Source organism: Poecile atricapillus, chromosome 1 (genome assembly GCF_030490865.1).
Source record: "Poecile atricapillus isolate bPoeAtr1 chromosome 1, bPoeAtr1.hap1, whole genome shotgun sequence".
Classification (NCBI taxonomy): Eukaryota; Metazoa; Chordata; class Aves; order Passeriformes; family Paridae; genus Poecile; species Poecile atricapillus.
Window position 1 is genome coordinate 103,129,531 of NC_081249.1, and position 22,535 is coordinate 103,152,065.

General features: G+C 44.5%; 1 protein-coding gene across 1 annotated transcript in view; it reads right to left on the reverse strand.

The window, feature by feature from the left end:
• Positions 1 to 18,093, reverse strand: part of MAP6 (microtubule associated protein 6) — a 52,634-nt gene extending 34,541 nt beyond the window's left edge. Inside the window, exon 1 of the mRNA XM_058830005.1 lies at positions 17,375 to 18,093. Within this exon, the coding sequence (XP_058685988.1) occupies positions 17,375 to 18,093 (719 nt within the window). The remainder of the gene's footprint in view (positions 1 to 17,374) is intronic.
• Between the last annotated feature and the right edge of the window lie 4,442 nt (positions 18,094 to 22,535).

Sequence of the window (22,535 nt, forward strand, 5' to 3'; positions counted from 1 at the left end):
ATACAGGGAAACAACAGACTTAGAGGTTAAAAATGCAGCCAAAACCAGAGAAGAGAACAGAATGATAGTCCTAACCCTCACAAAAGAAATTCAGGATATACTGATATTCAGTGAAACAGAGGAAAGAAAATTCCTAGAAATAAGAGCAAAAAAGGACAATAAAGAGAAGTGGGTGTTATCCAATGAGAGACAGTTATTAAATAAACTACCAGCAAAGAAAATATTAGAAAGCATGCATAAAAAGACTCACTGAGGTACCCAAGAGCTGAATGATCAGTTCCTGAGAAACTGAGGCTGCATAGGGATTTTTAGAATAGCTAAGCAAGTAACTGAAAAGTGTGTGATATTGCCAAAAACGTCATGAGGGGAACATGCTGAGGAGGGCAGGAATTAGCCTTAGTGCCCTTTCAGAGTATCCAAGTAGATTTCACTGAACTCCCCCAAGTGCAACAGTAGAAATTTTTGCTAGTAATAGTAGATCATTTAACCCTTTAGGTAAAAGTGGTATCAGCAGTTAAAGCTACTGCCAATGTGGTAAGCAAAACTTTTTTAGAAGTAATCATTTCTCAGTATAAAATAGTAAATAACATTAACTTGGACCAAAGAACTCATTTCACATCAAAAGTACTACAGCAGGTGATCCAAGCTCTGGGTATAGAATAAGAATTACACACTTCATGGCATCCACAAAGTTTGGGGTGAGTTGAAAGGATGAATCAAACTCTTAAGAAAATTCAAACTAAACTGATGATTGAAACCCAAATGTCATGGGTCAAATGCCTACCCCTAGCTTTGTTAAGAATCAGAACACAGCCCAGATTGGATTTAGGGATTTCACCTTATGAAATGATATTTAGTTTATGTTTTCTGATTTTGCCAAATAGTATTACCACTTACGAAGAAGGGGAGGACAGTGTCAAGAAATATGTCCTGTCTATAGCACAAGCTCTAGAGGAACGTGGGAAAAGAGAAGAATCCCTCAGACAGCTACCCTAGATTTCAAAATTCATAATATTAATCCTAGGGAATAGGTAATGGTTGCATAATATAGAAAAACAGCCTTTAACCCTGCAGTGGGAGGGTCCCTTTCAAGTATTGCTGACCGCTAAATCAACTGTATGAACTGCAGAGTGAAGCTAGACTCATGCTAGCAGAATAAAAGAACCAGTAGAAGAACCCCATGACTAGATCATCACTCCCACAGTAAAACTAAAAATTACCCTAAAACACAATGCACGGGCTCAATGTGGCAAGTAAACTATGGGCAACTGCACATCAATCCAGACTGAGAGTTCCCTGTAGGCTTTATAGATTCTTTTGTATTCCCAAAGGCCAGAGGCTTTCCAAACTCTGGGGCAGTAATTCACTACGTTCTCAGGTATGGGGATCAGGGTTATATAGATTACCAAACACCAGGTCCATAAGCGATCCTGGAGTTTTTGCTTTAGCCTGTGACCTACAAAAAGCAAAACCATCAGCTCTCCCTGTTAAAACATCTCCCAGATTTATTCCTAGTCACATACCCTTCCTAAAACACTCTAAAGCAACACACTCAAGCTAAGTACAATGTCAGTGTGAAAACTGTGGCCAGCTCTAGCATTGTAGCTCCCCCAGGTGACAAGCGTGTTGCAAAATTTGTTGAGAGAAAGGGAAAAGTTCAAACACAAATCAAGAGCAAGTACCAATTTTAACACTTTGTTATAGAGTTGAATTGATGCTTCCCAATACTCATGAGCTATTAGAAGCTGAGTGGGAGGCTGTAGTAAAAAACACGAATCATATTTTGAGTGAAGACAACAACTCCATATAACTCCATAAGAAGTAGTAAGGCCCTATTCTGTAAGTGAAATTACTAAGTGCTGGCTTACTAAAAAAAGAACCAAAATACAAGAAAAGCAGGTAACATAGATAACTTTGTAGTAAGGAGATAAAGAGGCAAGATCAGATTAATCATTATACTTGTCACCAAGAAGTTCATACTTACATACTGTGGGCAGCAATCCCATCAAGCATGGAAGATGGGGGTACATGTTATACTAGACTCCTGTTACTCCTTATTAATCTTTGCCCCCTTGAGAATCCAGATGATCCATGTCACAAATGCAACAGACAGCTGTATCATGGAAAAATTCAGAATTCTTACTTTAGCTTTCATACCTTCCTCAGCCACCGCTGTTATAACTCATCAAATGCAGACATTTGCCTACAAAACGACTGAATGTATGGGGTTACAAAAATTCTAGGGTCAAAACCTAGATGCCCATGGGGAGACATATGGGTTTACTTCTCCATGGGTCAAACCTAAGAATGAAAAAAAAAAAAAAAAGAGATTCGATGCAAGACTTAATATGGGAGATAATGATAAGCAAATAGAGAAAACAGAGACAGCAACCCACCCCAGAGCCAACTCCATGTGGAGGTTTATATGCAAAACTCAAACAACTGGAAAATAAAATAGAAATCCCAAAGTTAGGAAAGAATTTGTTTGTAGATCTGGGGGAAAGAATCAGTAAAGAACTAAATGTTTCTAAATGTTACCAAATGTCCAAAGAGTAGCCATAGAAGGGTAGTAGCCTAGGCCCAGCTGAACTTCTCAAATAGAACAGAACCAACATAAAAATCAAAAAATGGCCAGAAAGATGGATATTAAATTCAGAAATAATAGGAGAGAAGTGCTTCTAGAGTATGAAAAAGGAATTTCTAGACAATGTAAGATAAACCTCCTGTAAAAGATATAAAGTTTACAATAGAACTTTCACATAGTAGATTCCTGAAAAACCAATACAGTATTGGGCCCAAGAGAAAAGGAAAGAATTATAAATATGAGAAAAGAATTAAACTTTTTTTGTATAATGACCCTAAGAAAAAAACCCTGTTATAAGATTCCTGAAAAATCTAAATTTTGAGAAAACATGAATAACCAAGGAAAAGAGTACTAGAAAGCACCAGATGGCTTATTCTAGATATGTATGAAAAAGGATTATCCAAAACTTCCTCCCCTGTAGAAATGAAGTTGCACTCTAAGAATTATACAACAAGGATTTTTCCTGTTACCAAACCAAGACAGAAATAATTTAGGAATACCAGTATGCGATGCCTTAAAAAGAACAAGAGAAACCTAATCAGAGAAATTAGAAGGTACCAGAAGTAGGGCAGTGAGGGGTGGCCTCCTGAATTAATAATACACATATGGTCCAGCTACCTAGGCACAAAATGGGAGTCAAAGATACCAAACTCCAATTTATATGCTAAATCACACCATAAGTCTCCAAGCAAATTGTAGAAATCATAACCAATGAAACAGCCAGGGCCATGGAATTGACTACTAAGTCAGCCAGCAAAAGTAAACCAGAGCTGCACCATACCAAAATCAGTTAGTGCTAGACTATTTATTAGTGGAAGAAGGAGGGGTTTGCAGAAAGTTTAACGTATCTGATTTTTGTCTACAAATTGATGGTAATAGAGATGCAGTTTTAGATATAGCCAGAAACATCCAGAAAATAGCCCATGTACCAGTCCAAAAACAGGAATCTATAATGCATAAAAGATAATTAGAAGAGGTTTTTGGAATATCCTATTGGAAAAAGGTAGGGGTTTGTAGTGTTATGTGGAATAAGAAGTCTGATTTTTCTTCCATGATTAATCCCATGCCTTATCTGACTAATTACTTACATGTTTCAAAATATGCAAATAATGACAGTACCCACCCACCCAGAGTCAAGAACCATAAAAAATAAGCAGAAAATTACAGTATTGAGAAAAATGAAAGAGAATAGAAACCTAAGGAAGGCAGCATTTGGGATCTGTAAAATGTATCAATATGCCAAGAGCGCAAAAGATCAGAGAGTATAGCTCAAGCCAAATGCAGTAAAAAAGAAAAAGAGGAGGAGTTGTTAAAAATAACAGTATTTGTCTTTTGCATTTATGTATTAGCCTTTACATGTTGTTATTGATCATAAGTATTTAGATGTGGTACAATTTGTAACTCTTTTTAGCTGTGTATTAGTATACCACAATTTATTAGTTTTGGACTGTATAGCTCATAAAAGTAATGGTGTGATGAATACATCATATCTATGTGTGCACAATATAGCTTATAGAAATAGTGGTGTGATAAATGTATTATATTGTAAGCCTTAGCAAAACATGAAATGTTAAAATGCTTCTATGTAACTAAGAGAGCAGTGTGAAGCAATTATGTTGTTTTTCCCACATCTGCTGACTGACTTCTTCAAGTGATAACAATGACACAAATCAGAGCACAGGAGAGGAGTTGGAGAAGAACTTGTTAACTCCTCATTATCAGAGAAGTGTGAAGCAACAGGATGAGAGAATTAAATATATTGACCTGATCACATGGACCTCTGTAATGTAGCAGTGTATAGATAACTGATAGCCAGAAACACCCCAGCACTGTACATTGTCCCTTTTTATCCCAATTCTAAAGAGTCAATTCTGTTTTTCACACTAACCCACTGTTACATTTCATAGATGCAAAGATAATAATCCATTTCTCTCTTCCATAACCGATCCATACTTTCCGTCTTCCTGCTATGACCATGTCTGCTGCACTCCTGGCCTCTCTAATGGCTGTCCTCAGAACCTTCTCTGGTCCATGATTGCTGAAGTACAAAACCAAAACCTGAACCAAAAAAATGTACCCAAGTCTTGGTTAATGTGGAAAGATGTCACATCCTCTCCATGTATCTCACTACATTACTTGCCCCAAAGTATTTATTTTGGAGTGCTTTTTTTTGTTAATTGTTTTTTAAAATGTTTTTTAAAATCACTGACATGTGATTTGTGATTCCCTGCAGAATTGCTCTTCCACCAGCTGTTCCCATCTGCACTGCCACCACTGCTGATCCCTACCTCTCCTCTCCTACCAGCCCTCACCTCTCCTAAACTGTCGCTTCTTTGTTTCAAGCTATTTCTTCAATATGTCAAGATCTCTTTGAATTCCAATTCATGCTAAATTATTTAGCCAAACATAAGTGAAGGACTCAGCACAAGATTACATGGATGAAATACGGCTCTGGACAGTCTCTTAGGTGGGAGGGTCCATCCTAATGCCACATTCTGCCCTTATAAATCTCTTACCACAAATGAAGTATCAGTTAGAATTACAGGAGGAACATAGCGCTGCAAATGTGAATTGCCTGTGGGATGTTGTCCTGGGGTGACTTTGTGATGCTTGTATCCCCAGTCACCTTGTTTATGTTACATACTAAGTTCTGCGCCTTTAAGACTGACTCTGAGAGCCAAGAGGGGGAAAGAAGCAGCCGCAGTTTGTTTGCAGAAACAGCACTCACTGCCCCACATCCTTCTCCTGGACTGCATTGTCTGTGGCATGGACAGACAGCTGGAAAGAGCTCTCTTTTGCTTTTAGTTAGTTTTTAGCTAGCTTGGGCAGGGAAGTTCCCTGGACTGTTTTTTCCTTGGATCTGTTCAAACCTGCTCTGGACTGAAAACCCAGCCAAACCCCAGGAGCTCATACCTGTGGTCCATTAAGGCCTGGACCTCAGCACTTTCCAGCGCTGGAGGGACTGATAAGGGACTGAGCGAGCCAAGCAACACACCAGGACAAGGACTTTTCTGGATGTGACATCTCATTGAACAGCGAGACGTTTCATTGTTTAATATTATTCCATTTCTGTTAAATAAACAGTTTTTTTCCATGTTTCTCTAAGGAAATCTTTTCCTGAACCATTTGGGGGAGGGGCTGCTTGAATTTGCTTTCTGGAGGGATCCCATCCAGAGGTTTTCTCTCAAATTTGCCCTAAACCAGGACAGGCATTTAAGGCATCTTACACCTAAAGAGGCTCCAAGAGAGCTGGACGAGTGTCTGGAGGAACAGGACAAGGGGGATGGCTTCCTACTGCCAGAGGGCAGGGTTAGATGGAATATTGGGAAGAAATTCTTCCTTGCATGGTCCTAGTCACAGGTTGCCTGGAGCAGCTGCAGCTGCTCCATCCATGGAAGTGTTCAGTGTAAGACAGTCCTGTTGATGGGCTATTCAAGGATAAATCTGAGATAAATAACCCCTAAATGATATGAAAGACCTGCCCAAAACTGAGTTTGTTGCCATCAGCTAAGAAAAACCCAGGAATGACATGAGAACTCAAAAGCTGGTGTCCCTCAGGCTGTCTACCAGTGATCTCTGTCAGATCGCTTGAACATGGACATCTCTCTACCTGCAAGGTGGGTGTAAATGAATGAAATCAAAGGAAAAAAGAGGAAAAAACCCCTAGTTTTTAATACATTTTGTGAATAAGTATCTTCCCTTTCCACAAAATCTTACACTGAACATTATACAGTAATTTCCTATAATATTTCAAAAGTAGAATATCCTTGATCATTTGTTCCTGTGGAAGCTTGAACACATTTCCAGCACCTGTGCAGCTGCCCAAGGGATGTCTCCACACAGCAAAGAGGGATAGAGTGTGCACAGCAATTGAGGTCATGGTGATTCCCCTCTTTTCCCCTTCTGCATAACACATCCATGCAGCTTCTGTGTCAAGGGCATAGCCCTGAAGCTGGACACTGCCAGACTCTAGCACCCAGTAATACTTCTATGGGCTGGAATGTGTCTGCCGAAGTCCAGACTGGGGACCAGGTTAAATAGGAGCTGTTTGCAAGTGTTTTGAGACTTCAAAACTAAAGACAACCTCTATTTAAGCCTCTAATACAGCCTCTATGTTGCTCCCCTCATTAGAGCAACACGGCTACAAAAGTGAGGTATAGCAGTGCACCACCTTCGCATCTTCACTCTTCCCAGGCCTGAATTACAAGACTAGCCTCTGTTTCCTCCTATTTTGCATCATGTCCTAAGTCTGACATGAAAAGAACAATTTTACACAGCCATCCAGTTTGACTTCCCACCCAACTTCCATATCAAACATCAGCGTGATATAGTCCAAAGCCTGGTTACTAGATCCCAGCACTAACTCCTTGGAGCACCCCTACTGCCCAACAGGGTGTGAGAAAGATGATGATGATGATGAGTCCATCACCACTGATGGACTACTAGACATCAAGACCCACTGGAAGACCAAAGATTGAGATAGAAAGGGCTCGACAGACACACTTGGCTGCAACTCACAACCACAGTGTATTGAGTTTAAAGAAACATCTTTCAGTTACTCACTGCCAGCTTTGGAGATTGCACCACCCTGCAAGATTTTTATTCTAGAGGAAGCTGAGGGCTTCCCCAAACCACGTAACTCCAAGAGCTGGGCTTTGTAAACACTTACCAAAAATACTGCCAAGACTTCAGTGACTAGAGGACACTAAAGAAACCCAATTGGAAAACCATCCTCTAAGGCATGCTTGTGTTTTCTGAGGGTTTCCAATTTTCAGAGCAGCCAGGGAGACAAACTGCAACTGGTCATAGAAGAGAAATCTTGGGAGTATGAAAATCCTCCATGTACAGGGATCAACATGCCATGTTAGTATGCAGTCCTAGAACAAGCATGAAGGAGAATCTCAGGAAATGGGGCTGGGGAGAATCTCAAGAACACATGTAGTTCATCCCATGCTCTGGGATCAGGATCAAGCAACGGACCTTTGTATGTCCTCTGAAGGTTGGCTGGCTTTCTGTAGAGGCTACAGACAGTCAGTGGCTGAAACAACCTGTCCTGTGTCATCCCAGAATTCACATCAGCCAAAAGCTGCAGACCTTCTAGCCTTGTGGGTTACACAGAGCCATGGGAGAATTTCTGTGAGACACCAGGAAATCACCTCTTCCCGTAAAACAAGCTGTGGCTGCCCCATCCCTGGAAGTGTTCAAGGCCAGGTTGGATGGGGCTTGGAGCAACATGATCTAGTGGAAGTTGTCCCTGCCCATGGCATGAGGTGGAACTGGATGAGCTTAAAGGTCCCTTTCTACCCAAACCATTCTGTGATTCTGCTCCGAGCTTTGTTCCAGTGCTGTTGTGCTGTCAGAAGCTTTTACCCACCAAGGGAGGCTCAATCACTGGAACTTTCAATGCCACTTTCTCTGCTCTCTGCATGATGACACTGCCAAACCCCATCCCAGTTTCCCAAAGGGAACATATGCTTTTTTCTTGTATCCTTCCTCTACTGGGCTGCTTGCCAACACATCCCTCTCTGGGAATCCTCTGTATGAGTTGCCATAGCTGCTGACTGACAGTGACAAAGCTCCACTGCTTGGCTGAGACTGGTGCCTTCATCCTCTGGATACACAGGGTACCTGGCTGGGGGCTATCACCCAGCCATGGCAAATGCAACCCAGGGCTTTCATACCTTCATAGGATCTTGTTTGGGTAACCTCCAGTCCCACCTTTCCTCCCTTACCTCACATCTTCCACACATCCATTTATATCCAAATAACAAGAGCACAAAACATGTTCAAAGCCCTGATCTGTGATCCAGCATGCTGATGTGCACAAATCCAGCACACTGGAATAATCAGACCTTGTTGGCTAATTCCCTCCCTAGTTTTAGGAACTTCACTGATAGTCTGCTCTGATGCACTGGTGGAAAAGTGTGGCTCAGGCTGCAAAGGAGTTTGCAAGACACCCAGGGTCCTTTCAACTTTCTGCTGAGGCTCGCGGCGATGGAACTACACAACCAAAATAGATGTGAGAAGGGAAAGGAGCCACCCGTGCAGTGAAATGGCATCCTGAAGGCATCTGCAGATTTTCCTTTAAAGTCTCATCCAATCAACTAACCAACAACCCCACTGCTGCCTCAGCCTGGGAATGGGACCAATCAGGGTTCACATCTCTGCCTGTGTTTCCAGCCCATCGGAGTGTGATGATGATTGCTTTCAGACAAAGCTCCCTGCATGAGAGCAGATGCGCAGCCTCCTCCTTCAAGGTGAAAGGCAAAGTGAAATCTGGGAGGAAGCCTGAAGCTCAGCAATCAGGTCTCAAGAATTTCCTTCTCCTGGATCTGGACAACCTCTTCTTTTCCCATTCATCCAGCATAAAGACCCTATTAGCTCTCACAGGGTGTTTATCTACCCAACTTTTCAGATGCTGAATTAGAAAACAGACAGAGATTTCTCACTGGAATATTTTGCAGGGTTGCTGGTGCCTGACTAATGGTGCTTGACTGCTGCTCATTTTTTTCTTGTGTTTTAAAAGGGTTAAAGATGTGTGATGCTCTGCAGGTGCTTTGCTGCTCAGGAAAGGGAAAAAACCAGAAGGTGATGGTCTTAAAAAAACTAGTGGCTGTCTGCAGTGAAGCTATATACTAATTAATTAAATTAATTAATCCCAAAATGGCTTGGAATGGGAGGGACCTTAAAAATAATCTCGTTCTGACCCCTGCCACAGGCAGGGACACCTTCAACTAAACCAGGTTACTCCAAGCCCCGTCCAACCTGGTCTTGGAACACTTCCAGGAGCTTCTCCGGGCAACCTGTGCCAGGGCCTCACCACCCTAACAGAGAGGAATTTCTTCCCAATATCTTACCTAAATTTCCTCTACTTCAGTTTGAACTCATTCCACCTTGTCTTGTCACTGCTGTTCCTGATGAATAGTGCCCCTCTGGCCTCTTGTAGGCCCCCTGAGACACTGCTAGGTGCCATGAGGTCTCCACGCAACATTCTCTTTTCCAGGCTGAATCACAGCTCCACCAAACAACAAACAAACAAACCCCACCCACTCAAAAAAAAACCCGAACAAAAAACCTCAAACAACTAAAAAATAGTTTAAAATTTAAAGAAAAAATTAGATTAATTTAGATAATTATATAAATTAAAAATTAAATTAGATTTTAAAATTATTAAAAATTGTTTTACACTATCATAATATAAATATTTATATAAATTATTAAAATTCTTAAAAATGTGAGGCTTTATTTTTAACATTTTAAAAACATTCATGATTTTTTTTTAAACATAACAGCCTCCCTACCTTCTCAGCTCCTATATTGTAGTGTCAACAGCACAGCTTGCATCCAGCTCACCAAAGCAGCAGCAGTGTCTCCATATGCATACTGTGTGCAAAGTGCTGCAGGGTCCCCTCAGCTAGAGGCACTTTTTGATCAAAAAGAAATTACTAATTCAAAAAATAGTTGCCATATAATGAGCTATTAATCAAAATAAAGCAGTTATTAATAGAAAGCAAAATGTGTTTGCAATAGAATAAGGCTGCAATGCTGGATTTGGGGAGGAGAAATGAGCTGGAGGCTAATGGATCAACAGCCCCATTTGGGCATATAGTATTTTAATAATATACAAAAATAGATATACATAGATATAAACATAATAGATAAAACATTATTATATAAAACAATCTATAAAAATAAACCATACATAATTGCAAATAGTTATATATCCTTCCAATGTCCTTTATAAATATATATACATACATACATACATACATACATACATATATATTTATAAAGGACATTGGAAGGGTATCTGGAATACCAAGTTAAACATCAAGAGAAATAAAACTTCCATCCTATAAAACTTCCCTAAAATGGCTCTTTCCCTCCTTGGTGGTGGTGACCACAGTAGCAGAAAAGCATCCATGCTCATGCCACAGTGGGGCAAGGCTTAGCCAAAGACACCATATGAATAAATAAATAAATAAACAAACAAATAAATACATTCAGCTCAGAGCAAAGAACAGTGAGACTGATGCAAGATTGGGTGTAGAAGTACTTAGATAGTTTGTTTAGCTGGTAGGACACACAAAAAGGAAATGTCATGCTCTAAATGCAAGAGGAGACAGATTTATAACAGCTCTTAGTGATTCATTTGAAAAAGAAATGATGGGTAATTTAAATAGTTGATCTCTCTCCTCTTTATTTGCCCTTTGTGTTACAGTGGTGGCTTGAAGCCACCAAGTAAAAGTGGCATCTGCCCTACAGCATCAGCTTCTGCATCCCAAAGAAGTTGGTGGTCTCACCAGACACAGAAGTGTGTGGAAAAGGAGGATGAGAGATGCTTGACACGATAACTGTCTTAACAGACAAAAGAAATGTGAAAATCTATTTGGTTTCAGCAAAGCATTTTATCCAGGGCCGTATGGGAAATGATTAATTAAGCCAATGAACATGAACATCAGCAGAATGGGAAACCAGGCAAGGGAAATGATGAGTGTTGGAATGCTGAGCTGCAGCCTGGAAGGAGGTTAGCAGTGTTTAACATTTTTAAGGTTGACTTTGGCACTAAAAAAGTAGGGCAACACTGATAACACTTCCTAATGACACAATATAATTGGGAACACCAATGTGTAGGAGAATCAGGAAACCACAGAGGAAGGAAAGGATTGACCTTGACTGCCATGTTCAAAATGTAATGAAAATTAGTAGTTAATTCTAGCCTTGGTACTAATCACCAGAATTTTTTTACTATGGGATGTAACTACCTAAGAAGGAGAAGAAGGAGAACAGTGTGGACATCCTTGTTATCAAAGAGAAAATGAGAGATTCATGATGAATCTGTGATGCCCACAAACATGACTCATGAATCTTCAGTACAAATGGGGACCTCATCTCCAAAGGGCAATAGTCTGCATCTCTGTTTAAGAAACAGAGATTTTATCTAGGAAGAGCTAGAGAGACAAGGTTAATAGGAAGTAAAAATGTTTATTTCCTAGCTATAGAGCTAAATGATGTGGATACTGTACTTGGAGACACAAAGCAGTGACATTTGAACAGGAGAAAATCATTAAGTATGCCAATAAAACAGAAAAAATATAAGAGAGAAATAAACCAAATAAACCAGCAAACTACAACTTGTCCATTGATCCAGACTGGGAACGAGTTGCAAATCATCAGAAACATCTTGGCACATCCTTCCTGCTGGCATAATGCAACTAAAAATTCTGCATTTCTGAGACAGAGCCTTGGGTGTTATTTATGAAGACTAAACAACAAACCAGATAATTGTCCTTCAAGGTTCAGAGGGTCCCATCCAGTTCCATGTGCCTAAAGGTCTCTATGAGGTGACCCACCTGAGCAGGAGCAGAGGAATAGTTGCTCAAGCATGTTGACTCCATCACCTGAATGCCGCCTCCACCTCTTCCACCCGCTCTACCATGTCCTAAGGCCTGCACAGACCAGTTCCAGTTTGCACACAGTCAAAGCAGCAAAATTCGGTCTTACCTACACTGCTGAGCAGCTCCTCAATGGCTTTTGGGGCTTGATGTTGTCCACCTTAAACTGATGGCAGGGAATACATTGCCAACTTGGAGTTACCTACTGCAAGTGTCCCCAACTTGGAGACACCAGCAGTCTTTTCAGCTGATAGACTAACATCCAGAGGAGATCAAGAGTGTGGTAGAATAGCTCTCTGTCTGTGTGTTGTGGTTTGACACTGGCCAAATGCCAGGCACCCACAACAGATGCTCACTCACTCTCCCCTGCTACAACTGGGCAGAGGTGAGAAAAAAAATTAAATGAATGGTTCATGAGTTAAGGACTGAGAGAACACACTCCAAGGGCAAAAGATGCTCAACTTAGAAGTACAAAGTGAATTTATTACTAACGAAGTCAGAGGAGGATAATGAGAAGTAAAATGAGCCCTTAAAAATACCTTTTTACCCCAACCCCTCCCTGCTTCCCATCAACAGAGCAGGAAGACAGAGGGTGGGGGTTTTGGTCAGTTCATCACCCAAGATCTTCCACTGCTCAGGGAGAGAAATCCTTCCCCTGATACACTATGGGGTCCCTTCCCATGGTAGACAGTTTTCTGTGAACTTCTCCAGTGTCATTCCAATCTCATGAGCACCGGTCCTCCCAAAACTGCTGCAATGTGAGTCTTTCCCATGGGAAAACATTCCTCCCAAAACTGTTGTGGCATGGGTCACTCTTCCATGGCGCACAGTCCTCCAAGGACAGGCTGCTCCAGCCTGGGGGCAGGGGTCCCCTCTCTCTACCAGGTCTCTCACTGGATCACAGCCTACTCCAGGCATCCACCCAATCTGGTGTTGGTACCTCCCCCATGGGCTGTGGGTGGATCTCTGCATCCCCCACAGATCATCATGGACTGCAGGGGGACAACCTGCTTCACCATGGTCATCACCATGGCCTGAAGAGAAATCTGGGCTCTGGTGCCTGGAGAACCTCCTCCTCCTCCTTCTCCACTTACCTTGGTGTCTCCATGTTGTTTCTCTCACATGGTCTCACCTCCTTCTCTTCTCTGGTTATAGAAAAACTGTGCCCCACTTTGTTTTGATTTTCTTCTTAAATGTTATCACAGAGGCATTACCAACATGTCCCGGGCTTGTCTAGTGGGATGTCCATCTTCAGAGCCATCAGGACCAGGCTGCTCCAAGCCCCATCCAACCTGTCCTTGGACCCCTCCAGGGATGAGGTAGCCACAGCTTCTCTAGGCAACCTGTGCCAGGGCCTCAGCACCCTCACAGCCAAGAATTTCTCCCTGATATCACTTCTAACCCTGTCCTCTGACAGTGGGAAGCCATTTCCCTTGTTCTGCCCCTCCAGGCCCTTGCTCAAAGTCCCTCTCTGGCTCTTGGAGCCCCTTTAGGCACTTTAGGTATCCCCAGAACCTTCTCTTGTCCAGTCTGAACACCCCCAGTTCCCCCAGCCGGTCTTCAGAACAAGGAGTATGAATTTCCTGCCCTTTTTTATCTTGGTCCAGCCTTCCTGTGTGGACATCCCTCCCTAAATTATCTCTGCTGTATCTCTGAAAACCAGGCAGCAAGTCTCCAGTGCTGACTCATTTGTCTCTATAGCTACTACAAATTCTCATTTGCTCCACATCTTTAGTAACTCCAGGGTTTGAGATGAATGACAGAGCATTAGCAACAGGCAATTCATTAGTACTAGAGGCAGTCCAAAATTTTCCACTGAAGCCTTGTATTGTTTTGTTTCCTCTGCTAGGAAAGGAAGTTGGTGAGAGAGAAAGAATAATTGGTTTGGTTTGGTAAAAAAAAAAAAAAAAAAAATCAAATCTGGTTTTGTAATATTACTCCTCAGGGGGAAATTAATTTTCTTAGTACTCATGTCGATACTTTACAAAGGGAGTAAATGGTTTCCCTTTTGTATCTTTTTTCTTCAGGGAATAAAGGTAACAAAATAAGCAGAATGTAAGACAAAGAAGGGGGGGGGAAACACCCAAGAAACATCTAATGCTGTAATTTTCCCATAATTTTCAAATAAAAATAGAAAGCATTCATTCCTTCTTTTATTTTTGGCAAATGTGCTTCTACTTTTTCACATCCATCAGCAAATGCTGCTGTGTGCACATTTTGTCACTTGCTCTCTCTGGTCCCAAATCCCCAGGGTCAGGTCCAGCCCACTCCATCCTTTGGTGCAGTAGGGAGAAATGCTCTGCCCATCCCATCCAGAAGTTCAGGGGGAGAAATCCCTTCACCCAATACAGACAAAGCCCTCACAGAACTGAACAAGGAATGGCTTCATCCACCACCAGTGGCTTTCCAAGGGGCTAGTCACTGACCTGACTGAAGGATTCCCTAGTCCTTGGTCCCTCAGGGTCCACAGGCCACCCTGAGAAGCAGGACCAAAGAGAAGAGGGGGGTGAAGGAGATGTAATCTGCCTTGGTAACCTGTAAACTTGGGCAGCTCATATGCTGGGGAGGGAAACTGAGGCAAGAAACCCCTCGGTGCTGGAACCTTGCTTGACCACGGCACAGCCAGTGAGAGCAGTGGGAATAAGTACATATATAAATCCCATATATAACTGAATAGTTAATAAATTATCATTAATAAATATCTAAATATAAATATATAAATAATGCAAATACTATGAATGAGATAAAGAAATACTAGAAATATTGGAAATAAATCCTATTTGTTCTGCTGGATCCTTGGGCACAGGCAGTCTCTGGCAGACATCCACAGTCCTGCCACTCTGGCCTCACTGAAGGCTTCTGGCTCAAATGCTAATACAAACAAATCACTCATTCCTCTGGCTGGGAGGAACCTCCATCTTCCATGGACTTCACCACCAGGCACCACCTCTGCTGTGTACCTCTGGGTGGACCTGGGAGGAGGTCACAGGCACATAGTCTTTGTGATATTCATCTGTCTAGGTACACAAAGGTTAAAAAAGAGAATTCTTCCCTTTAGCATGGACTTCCCCCCATGACCTTGGGCTAGTTGCTTACTCTATCCCATGCTCTCAGGTATTCCTCACATGGAAATAATACCCAGTGGGACAGAGTGAGCTTAACTATTGCTGATTTGCTCTTTGGTTTCACCAAGGAATTGTTTCCCAGCCTTGGTAACACTGATTTGCATCTAAGGAAATCTCCCCCCCACTCTCTGCTGATGGGGAGCCTTGATCCATGCACAAGGAAGAAAAGCCCCATGTAAGCCATCCTTGCTCCTCTCTAGCAAGAGGTCATTAGGAGGTAATTTTTGGTTCCTGGGTGGCCCATAAGGTTGCTCCAATAGGCTGTGAGTCTCCATCCTTGGAGATGTTCAATACCCACCGAGTATGTCAACAGACAGGTTCTTGGCAGTAATTAGGATTTGGAGAATTTGGTTTTTAAAAAGAACCCAAACAATAAACAGCATTTAGAAGATGCCTAATTTGAACAGAAAATGAGAACAATTAGCCAAAATATCACTTATTCATTAATGAAGAGGTGCTTATGTTCTACGTCTGAGCATCAGAGCAAACACTTCTGTAATATGCGGCAAGGAAGAAAAACATGGAAGTGGGAGAACACTTTCTCAAGTGGAAAGAGAAGGCCTAAGAGTATTGTGAAAGCCAACAAGCAACACAAAGAAAGCTGAATCCTTCTAGTTCTTCTTAGGTTTAACATCCCTTCTGATCCAACCCCTTTCCTTGAGGAGGAATCCTAGCCCAGTGCCTTAGGAATTTGCTGGAGCAGACTGGAGGGATAGGAAGGTGAGCAATCTGCATTTAAATATGCAAAGAAATCTAATTATCCTTTGTAGTAGTGGAAGAGAAGCAACACATCACCTCTCCAGTTCCAGGGGAACTTTCTGCTTTAGCCCTGCTATGGCCAGCACAAGCCCAGAGGAGCAGACAAAAAGCTGAGTCTCAGTTCACAGCAGATTTAAGAGCTGTGTCACTCCTAGAGACCCCTTTCCCCACCCTCTCCACCCCTGCAAAACAGAGGCCCCAAAAATCCCTGGCCATTTTCTTGTGTCTCAGCACCAAGTCACAACTCTATGCACCTGAGACCCCAGCAATATCCAGTGAGAGTTGATGCCAAAAGACAGCAGAAATCAAGATCTCACTGTTTGAAGTGTTTCCCACTTACACAGGGGGGAAAGCAGATGACTGCCAGCTTTTCTGCACCAACAGTGGGACAGAGAAGTCAAGTCACAGCTGCCACCTCTAATCTCCCCAGAAATGAAAATAAATAATTCAAAGGCATAAACACCTCAGCATTCACACAGATATAGGGAAAAGCAAAAAGGCTGCAATCACACTTTTGTCACCACAACCCCCAGCTTTGCTCTATGCCACCCTCACCCTGGTCTTGGCAGTGGCAGGCTCTGACAAAGAAAGCACTGGAAAACACAACTGCAGCAAACCCTCCTTGCAAAACGTACATGCAGGGCAACCACCCCGTCACTTCTGTTTCTGCATTCCCAACACATTGAACATTGACCCAGAGAGAAAAAACAACAGCAGCTCACTGCAAGGAGTTTCACACTCTGAATCCCCAACAAAGTCTACTGCTGAGGTGAAATAAGGGCATCCATTTCTAGTTGGCTGGGGAGCTGTTAGGGGGAGACAGAAAGATGTGTCATCCCCTGCTGCGCTGCATTAAAACATGGCAGCATCTCAAGGCTGCCCCACCCAAGCGGCCTAGGATACAGATCCCTCATCCTGGCGCATAGCTGGGATGCTTTGTCTTGAGCACGGGCCAGCCTGAGATGCTTCCTGGGATGCTCCTGCGTGTCGGGCATCCCATTCGTGCATGGGCCCCCTGAGATGTGGTCAGGCTGCTGATCCTTTGGGTTGGCTGCAGCAATACAGCCAGGGATGTGCTTGGAAAGGACTAGAGGCGATTTGCACATCCCCACGGAGGTGACCCCAAACATTAGCCCTATGGAAATCCAAGGTGGCGGCTGTCTCTGAATTTCGGAATGCAGTGGCGGCGGGGGAGTGGAGGGGGGGGGACGACGGCACGACACAAAGGCACTCAAACCCGCTGCCAAACCCGCCGACAAAAGGTGTCCACTACCTGCACGATACCTACTGCCCCATCATCGATTCCCAGAGAGACAGGGAATTTAAGGACACCCCCCCCCCCCCCCCGGCAGGAAATCTGCAAGCCCCCCCTGGAATGTTTCACAGCCTCACTCCCAGGGTGGGATGCTCCTCCGGGGAAGCGCAAAGAGGGACTAGATAAGACCTGGCAAGGGCGCGGCAGACTGGGGATCTAGATGGATGGGGGTGGGGACAGGGAGATGTCTTCTCACCTGTAGGACGAGCTGACCCCCGCCGCCACCTCCTCTTTGATCTGCCTGTTGACAGCATCGGCAGCCGCCCGGCCTCTGCTCGGCTCCGCCGGCTGCCCCCCCGCCTCTTCCGGCCTCTTCCGACCCTTCTCTCTCCCATCCCCGGGCCGCACTGCTTTGGGATGCTCATCCTCCACCTCGGGGTGTTCTTCCTTCTTCTCGGGAGCGATGTGCACCTTCCGCCGCTTCTCCTGAGCCGGTTTCTCCGGGGGAGCGCGGTCCAGGGCCAGGACGGGGGAAGGTCCCGCTTTGGGGATCCAGGGATGGTCGCCCCGCTTGGGGATGGGCCAGGCACGGAAATCCTTCTGGTACTGCGTCTCCTTCTCGAAGGGAGTGTCCGAGGGCTGGTACTCGCTCTTGGGTTTACAGCTGGGCTCCGGCCGCTGCACCTTCCAAGGCTTGTAGTCGTGCCGCATGACCGAGTCGGCCGGAGGAGAGGCGTGCGGGGCCGGGCCGGGCCGGGCGGGACCGGGAGTCGGCTCGCTGCCTGCGGCCCCCGCAGCCGCCTCGCCGCCGGGCTGGGTCTCGATGGGGGCCGCGGGGCGCGGCGGGGGCGCGGCGGGATGCTCGGTGGCCTCCGAGTATTTGGTGAAAACGAGGGGGACGGCAATGTCCGCCTTATCCAGCTGGTTCCAGAAACGGGCTATGCAGCAGGCACGGGTGATGCAGGGCCACGCCATGGCGGGCCCGCACCGGGAGCGACCGCTCCGCGCTCCGAGCCCCGCACCGCTCTCCGCCCCGAGCTCCGCGCTCCGCAACCGGGGGGCGGGCCAGGGAGGCGGCGCTTGCACGCACACGGGCAAGGCACGGACATGCGCGACACACCTGCACATCCACGCACCTGCACACGCGTGTGGCTCCTGGCTGTGCGTGTGCCCACACCTGCACATCCACGCACCTGCACACGCGTGTGGCTCTTGGCTGTGCGTGTGCCCACTCCTGCACATCCACGCACCTGCACACGCGTGTGGCTCCTGGCTGTGAGTGTGCCCACACCTGCCAACATACACATGTACAAGGCATTCATGTGTACACCCGCATGCAGGGTCACAGGAACCTGCACATGCACATGTAAGACATGCCCGTATATGTGCACACACCTGCACTGCCACAGAGCTGCACAGCTGCACACATACGAGGAGACACACCCATGTGGCCCATGTGTGCACAGACCTGCATACTTCATACACACCTCAACAGACACTTCTGCACAATCACACACCTGCCAGACATGCAAACCCAACAAACACTCCTGTGTGCGTGCACACATGCATGGTCACACACCTCCACTCGTATGTGCAAGGCTCCCATGTGTGCAAACACATGCATGCGTGGTCACACTCACCTGCACACACACATGCACAGGAATGCAAACACACATGCAAGACACGCTTGTGTGCACACCTGCACAGGCATACGTGCACATGCACACACAGGTCAGCTCACACACACACACATTTGCACACAGACACACGGACATGTAAAACCACACAAATCACATTCACACGTGTAGGTTCTCATATGCAGTACACACTGACATTTGTACACCCAGGTGTGCACACACGTGTACACACACATGACTGCATACACATGCAAGCACATCCAAACACATGCATGTACACCCAAACCTGTACACATACACTTACCCCTGTACACACATGCAGAAACATGCACATGAACAACTGTGAAAATACACCCCCATGCACAACACTATGCACAGTATTCACATGTACAAGCACATATGTGCACACTACATAAATATGAACATGCACACAGATATGAACACACACACAACTAGACATGTCTGCCCACTCACATGTGCACATGCACATTTGTATGCACAAGCACATGCCCCTGTACAAATGCATGCACACACGTGCACATACACACAGTCACACACACACATGTCCAGTCTCACAAATGTGCACATGCTGTACACATGCATGTGAACATGTGAACCTATGCACCCATGCACAGATAGATATAGATACACAGATAGATATAGACACAACAGGGCTTGCATGCACTCATGCACAGATGCTTGCACACACGTGTGCACATATGGGAGCTGCCCATTTGTGTGCACACATATGTGCAGACACACATACCCACACATTTTATCTCTTTTATTTTGCCTCTTTTGCAGTTGAAAACCCAAACCAAAACATCCTCCAGCCATCTCCTGCTGAAGGCTTCCTCTGAAATCTGATTCCCAGAGTGGAATCACAGCCCCAAATCCCACCCTCCTTTCTAGCCTTGCCTGCACCTTCACCCCATCCATCATACCAGCCATCCAACCCTTCCTCCATCCTTCTGTTTCTCCATCAGTCCCTCCATCCCTCCTTCTCTCCATTCCTCCCTTGTTTCTTCATCCCTTCATTCCTCCTTCACTCTATCACTCCATACCTCCAGCTTTCCATTCATCCCTCTATTTCCATCCCTACATCACTCCATTCCATTCTCCCACTGTCCCTCCATCACTCCCTCAACCCCTCCATTTTTCTCTGCATCTTTCTCTTTATTCCCTGGTGCCAATAGAGTCCATTTGCACTCAAATCACATCTATACTTGAAGCCCCCCAGCCTTTGTCAGCCTTGTGGCACTGCCAGCATTTCCACTGAGAGCAGAACTCCAATAAAGCCAGTGAAATTCACACACCCAAATGCTGAATTACAAAGAGAAAAAGCAATTCCCACTCATCAGTGACTGCAGCTGCTGGGAGTTCAGTGAAAGACGGGATTACCCCTGCGGGGATTGCTTCTCTACTACAAAGCACTGTATCCCCTTATTGATTCTTAACCCTTGAGGATTCTGGGCTTGGGTTTGATTTTTTTTCTTTGCTTGTCTTTGCCTGGAATGGCTTAATTTAATTCTTACCTGTAGGCATATTGTGGAAACTCATTTTATGGATGGTGTTGGAGCCCTCAGTGCTAGGGATAGATGGTTCAAAGAGCTGCTTTTGGAAAGAATAAATAAGTATCAACCAGCAGTGTCTCTATATAGACATTGTTTTGTCTTCCAGAATTATATCATTCTTGCTATTACATCCACTGCAATTAAAAGAAAGGATTACAATTAAAGATTTAGGAAGCTCCTCAGTATTTCCCAAGTTGGCACCCAAGCCATAGTGCTCTGGGGCATCAATACACCATGTATCACCTTTGTAAGTGTGCAGTGTACTTCTGTGCATCCACCATAGATGTGCTCATCTCTGCTTAGGCTGAGTTTTGAAACAGAATCACAGAATCATTGAGGTTGGAAAAGTCCCCTAGGATCACTGAGTCCAACCATTCTATCAGCACTGCCAAGGCCACCACTAAACGTGTCCTAAATTCCACATCTACGTGGCTTTTAAATCCCTCCAGGGATAGGGACTCCACCACTGCCCTGTGCAGTCTTTGCCACAGCTTGACAACCCTGTCCATGAAGAATATCCAATCTAAACCTCCCCTGGTACAACTTGAGGCCATTTCCTCTTGTTGTGTTGCTTGTTACCTGGGAGCAAAGCCAAACCTCCACCTGGCTCCAGCCTCCTTCCAATGAGTTATTACAAATGGAGATGAGCTTAGACAAGTTCTGCCTTTGACTCAGATTTCTGGCAGTAGCTCTGTTTGGGGGGGCCTGCACCCAGATTGCTTGTTTGCAAATTCCTAATAATGTCTGATTAGGTCTATTACAAAATGAATTATTTATTGAATAGACACAAAATGAACAGACATAAAACTTTAAACAGTCTTTCTACACAGGGTAAACCAAAAAGAGCTACTAGTAGATAAAACACATATTCCACAATAAAAAGGTACCTATATTACAGCTAGCTAAGAAATAGTATAGATTAGGATTCAATGTAACCACCAGATTGATGATGGAGTACACATAGAATTCTTTCACTCATTTTTCAGGAAAGTATCCACATTATTTGCATCCAAAATCTAGGGAGAAGTTCATAGTTCATCATAGTTCCAAGGTGTGTGTATGAAGCTTCTGCCTCTGTGAAAGTTTGTGTAGCTTTAATAGTTTGTAACATAAAGTGTCTGTCAGTCAGGAATTCCAACTTATCTCCCCAATCTTGTTCTCAAGGCAGTTGTTTATTGGGATTTCCACCCCTGGGGCCAGAGAGAAATATCTCACTAGCTAGGCAAGCTGGCCTGGGTTGTCTTATTAATTCATGTGGGGGTGGGGGGAGAATGTCTGGAGCTGTCAAACGATCTGATGGACAGAGCAGATGAGCTCTTCTGTGGTATGGGGGGAAGTCCTGCCACAGGAGTTGAAGACAGTGAGAAGGTTCCCCCTTTTCTCCAGGCTGGAAGGAGTAAAGGAGTATCTTTTCTCCAGGTTGAACCCCTCATATCCCTTGGCTGCTCCTCATATTCCAGACCCTTCGCCAGTTCTGTTACCTTCTCTGGACATCATCCAACTCTCCAATGTCCTTGTCAGACTGAGGGGCCCAGAACTGCCCCCAGGACTGGATGTGCCTCAGCAGGGCGCAGCACAGGGGGATGGTCACTGCCTTGGTCCTTTTGGACACACCATTGCTGACACAGGCAAAGTGCCTTTGGCCTCTTGCCCATCTGGGCACACCTAGAACATTCTCAATTGTCACTGTTGTTGGAGAGAGTGATACGACATAAACACGCCAAAGTTCATGCAGCAGCATCCAACATTTATTGGGGGTGTCCTCTTTTATAGGGGCTTCAAATTTCCCATGCTTACATACACGATTGATTAAGGGTCTCAACTCCACCCAGCTCACTGGCCAATGGTATGGGAGCATCCATGCTTCAAAGTGAGAGGAATGGTGGATTTGTCTTTATAAACAAGCTGTGGGTCTGCTGGTAGATGAAACTAGCACTGAGAGATGAAAGAAACAATGGGAAGGATTCCACTGACTGATGAATGGAAAAGAGATATTTGCCTTTACAAACAAACTGTAGGTTTGCTGAGAAATGAAATTGGATATTGAAAGATGAAACAAACAATGGGGGAAAACCATAAGTTCCATAAGAATTAAAAATTAAAAAGAAAGGTTATACATTGGAGAGGAATCTTAGGTATCAGGCATTCAAGGAAGCCTGTACCTCTCAAGTACCTCAGCCAATGGGGAAAGACAGAGGGAAATGTG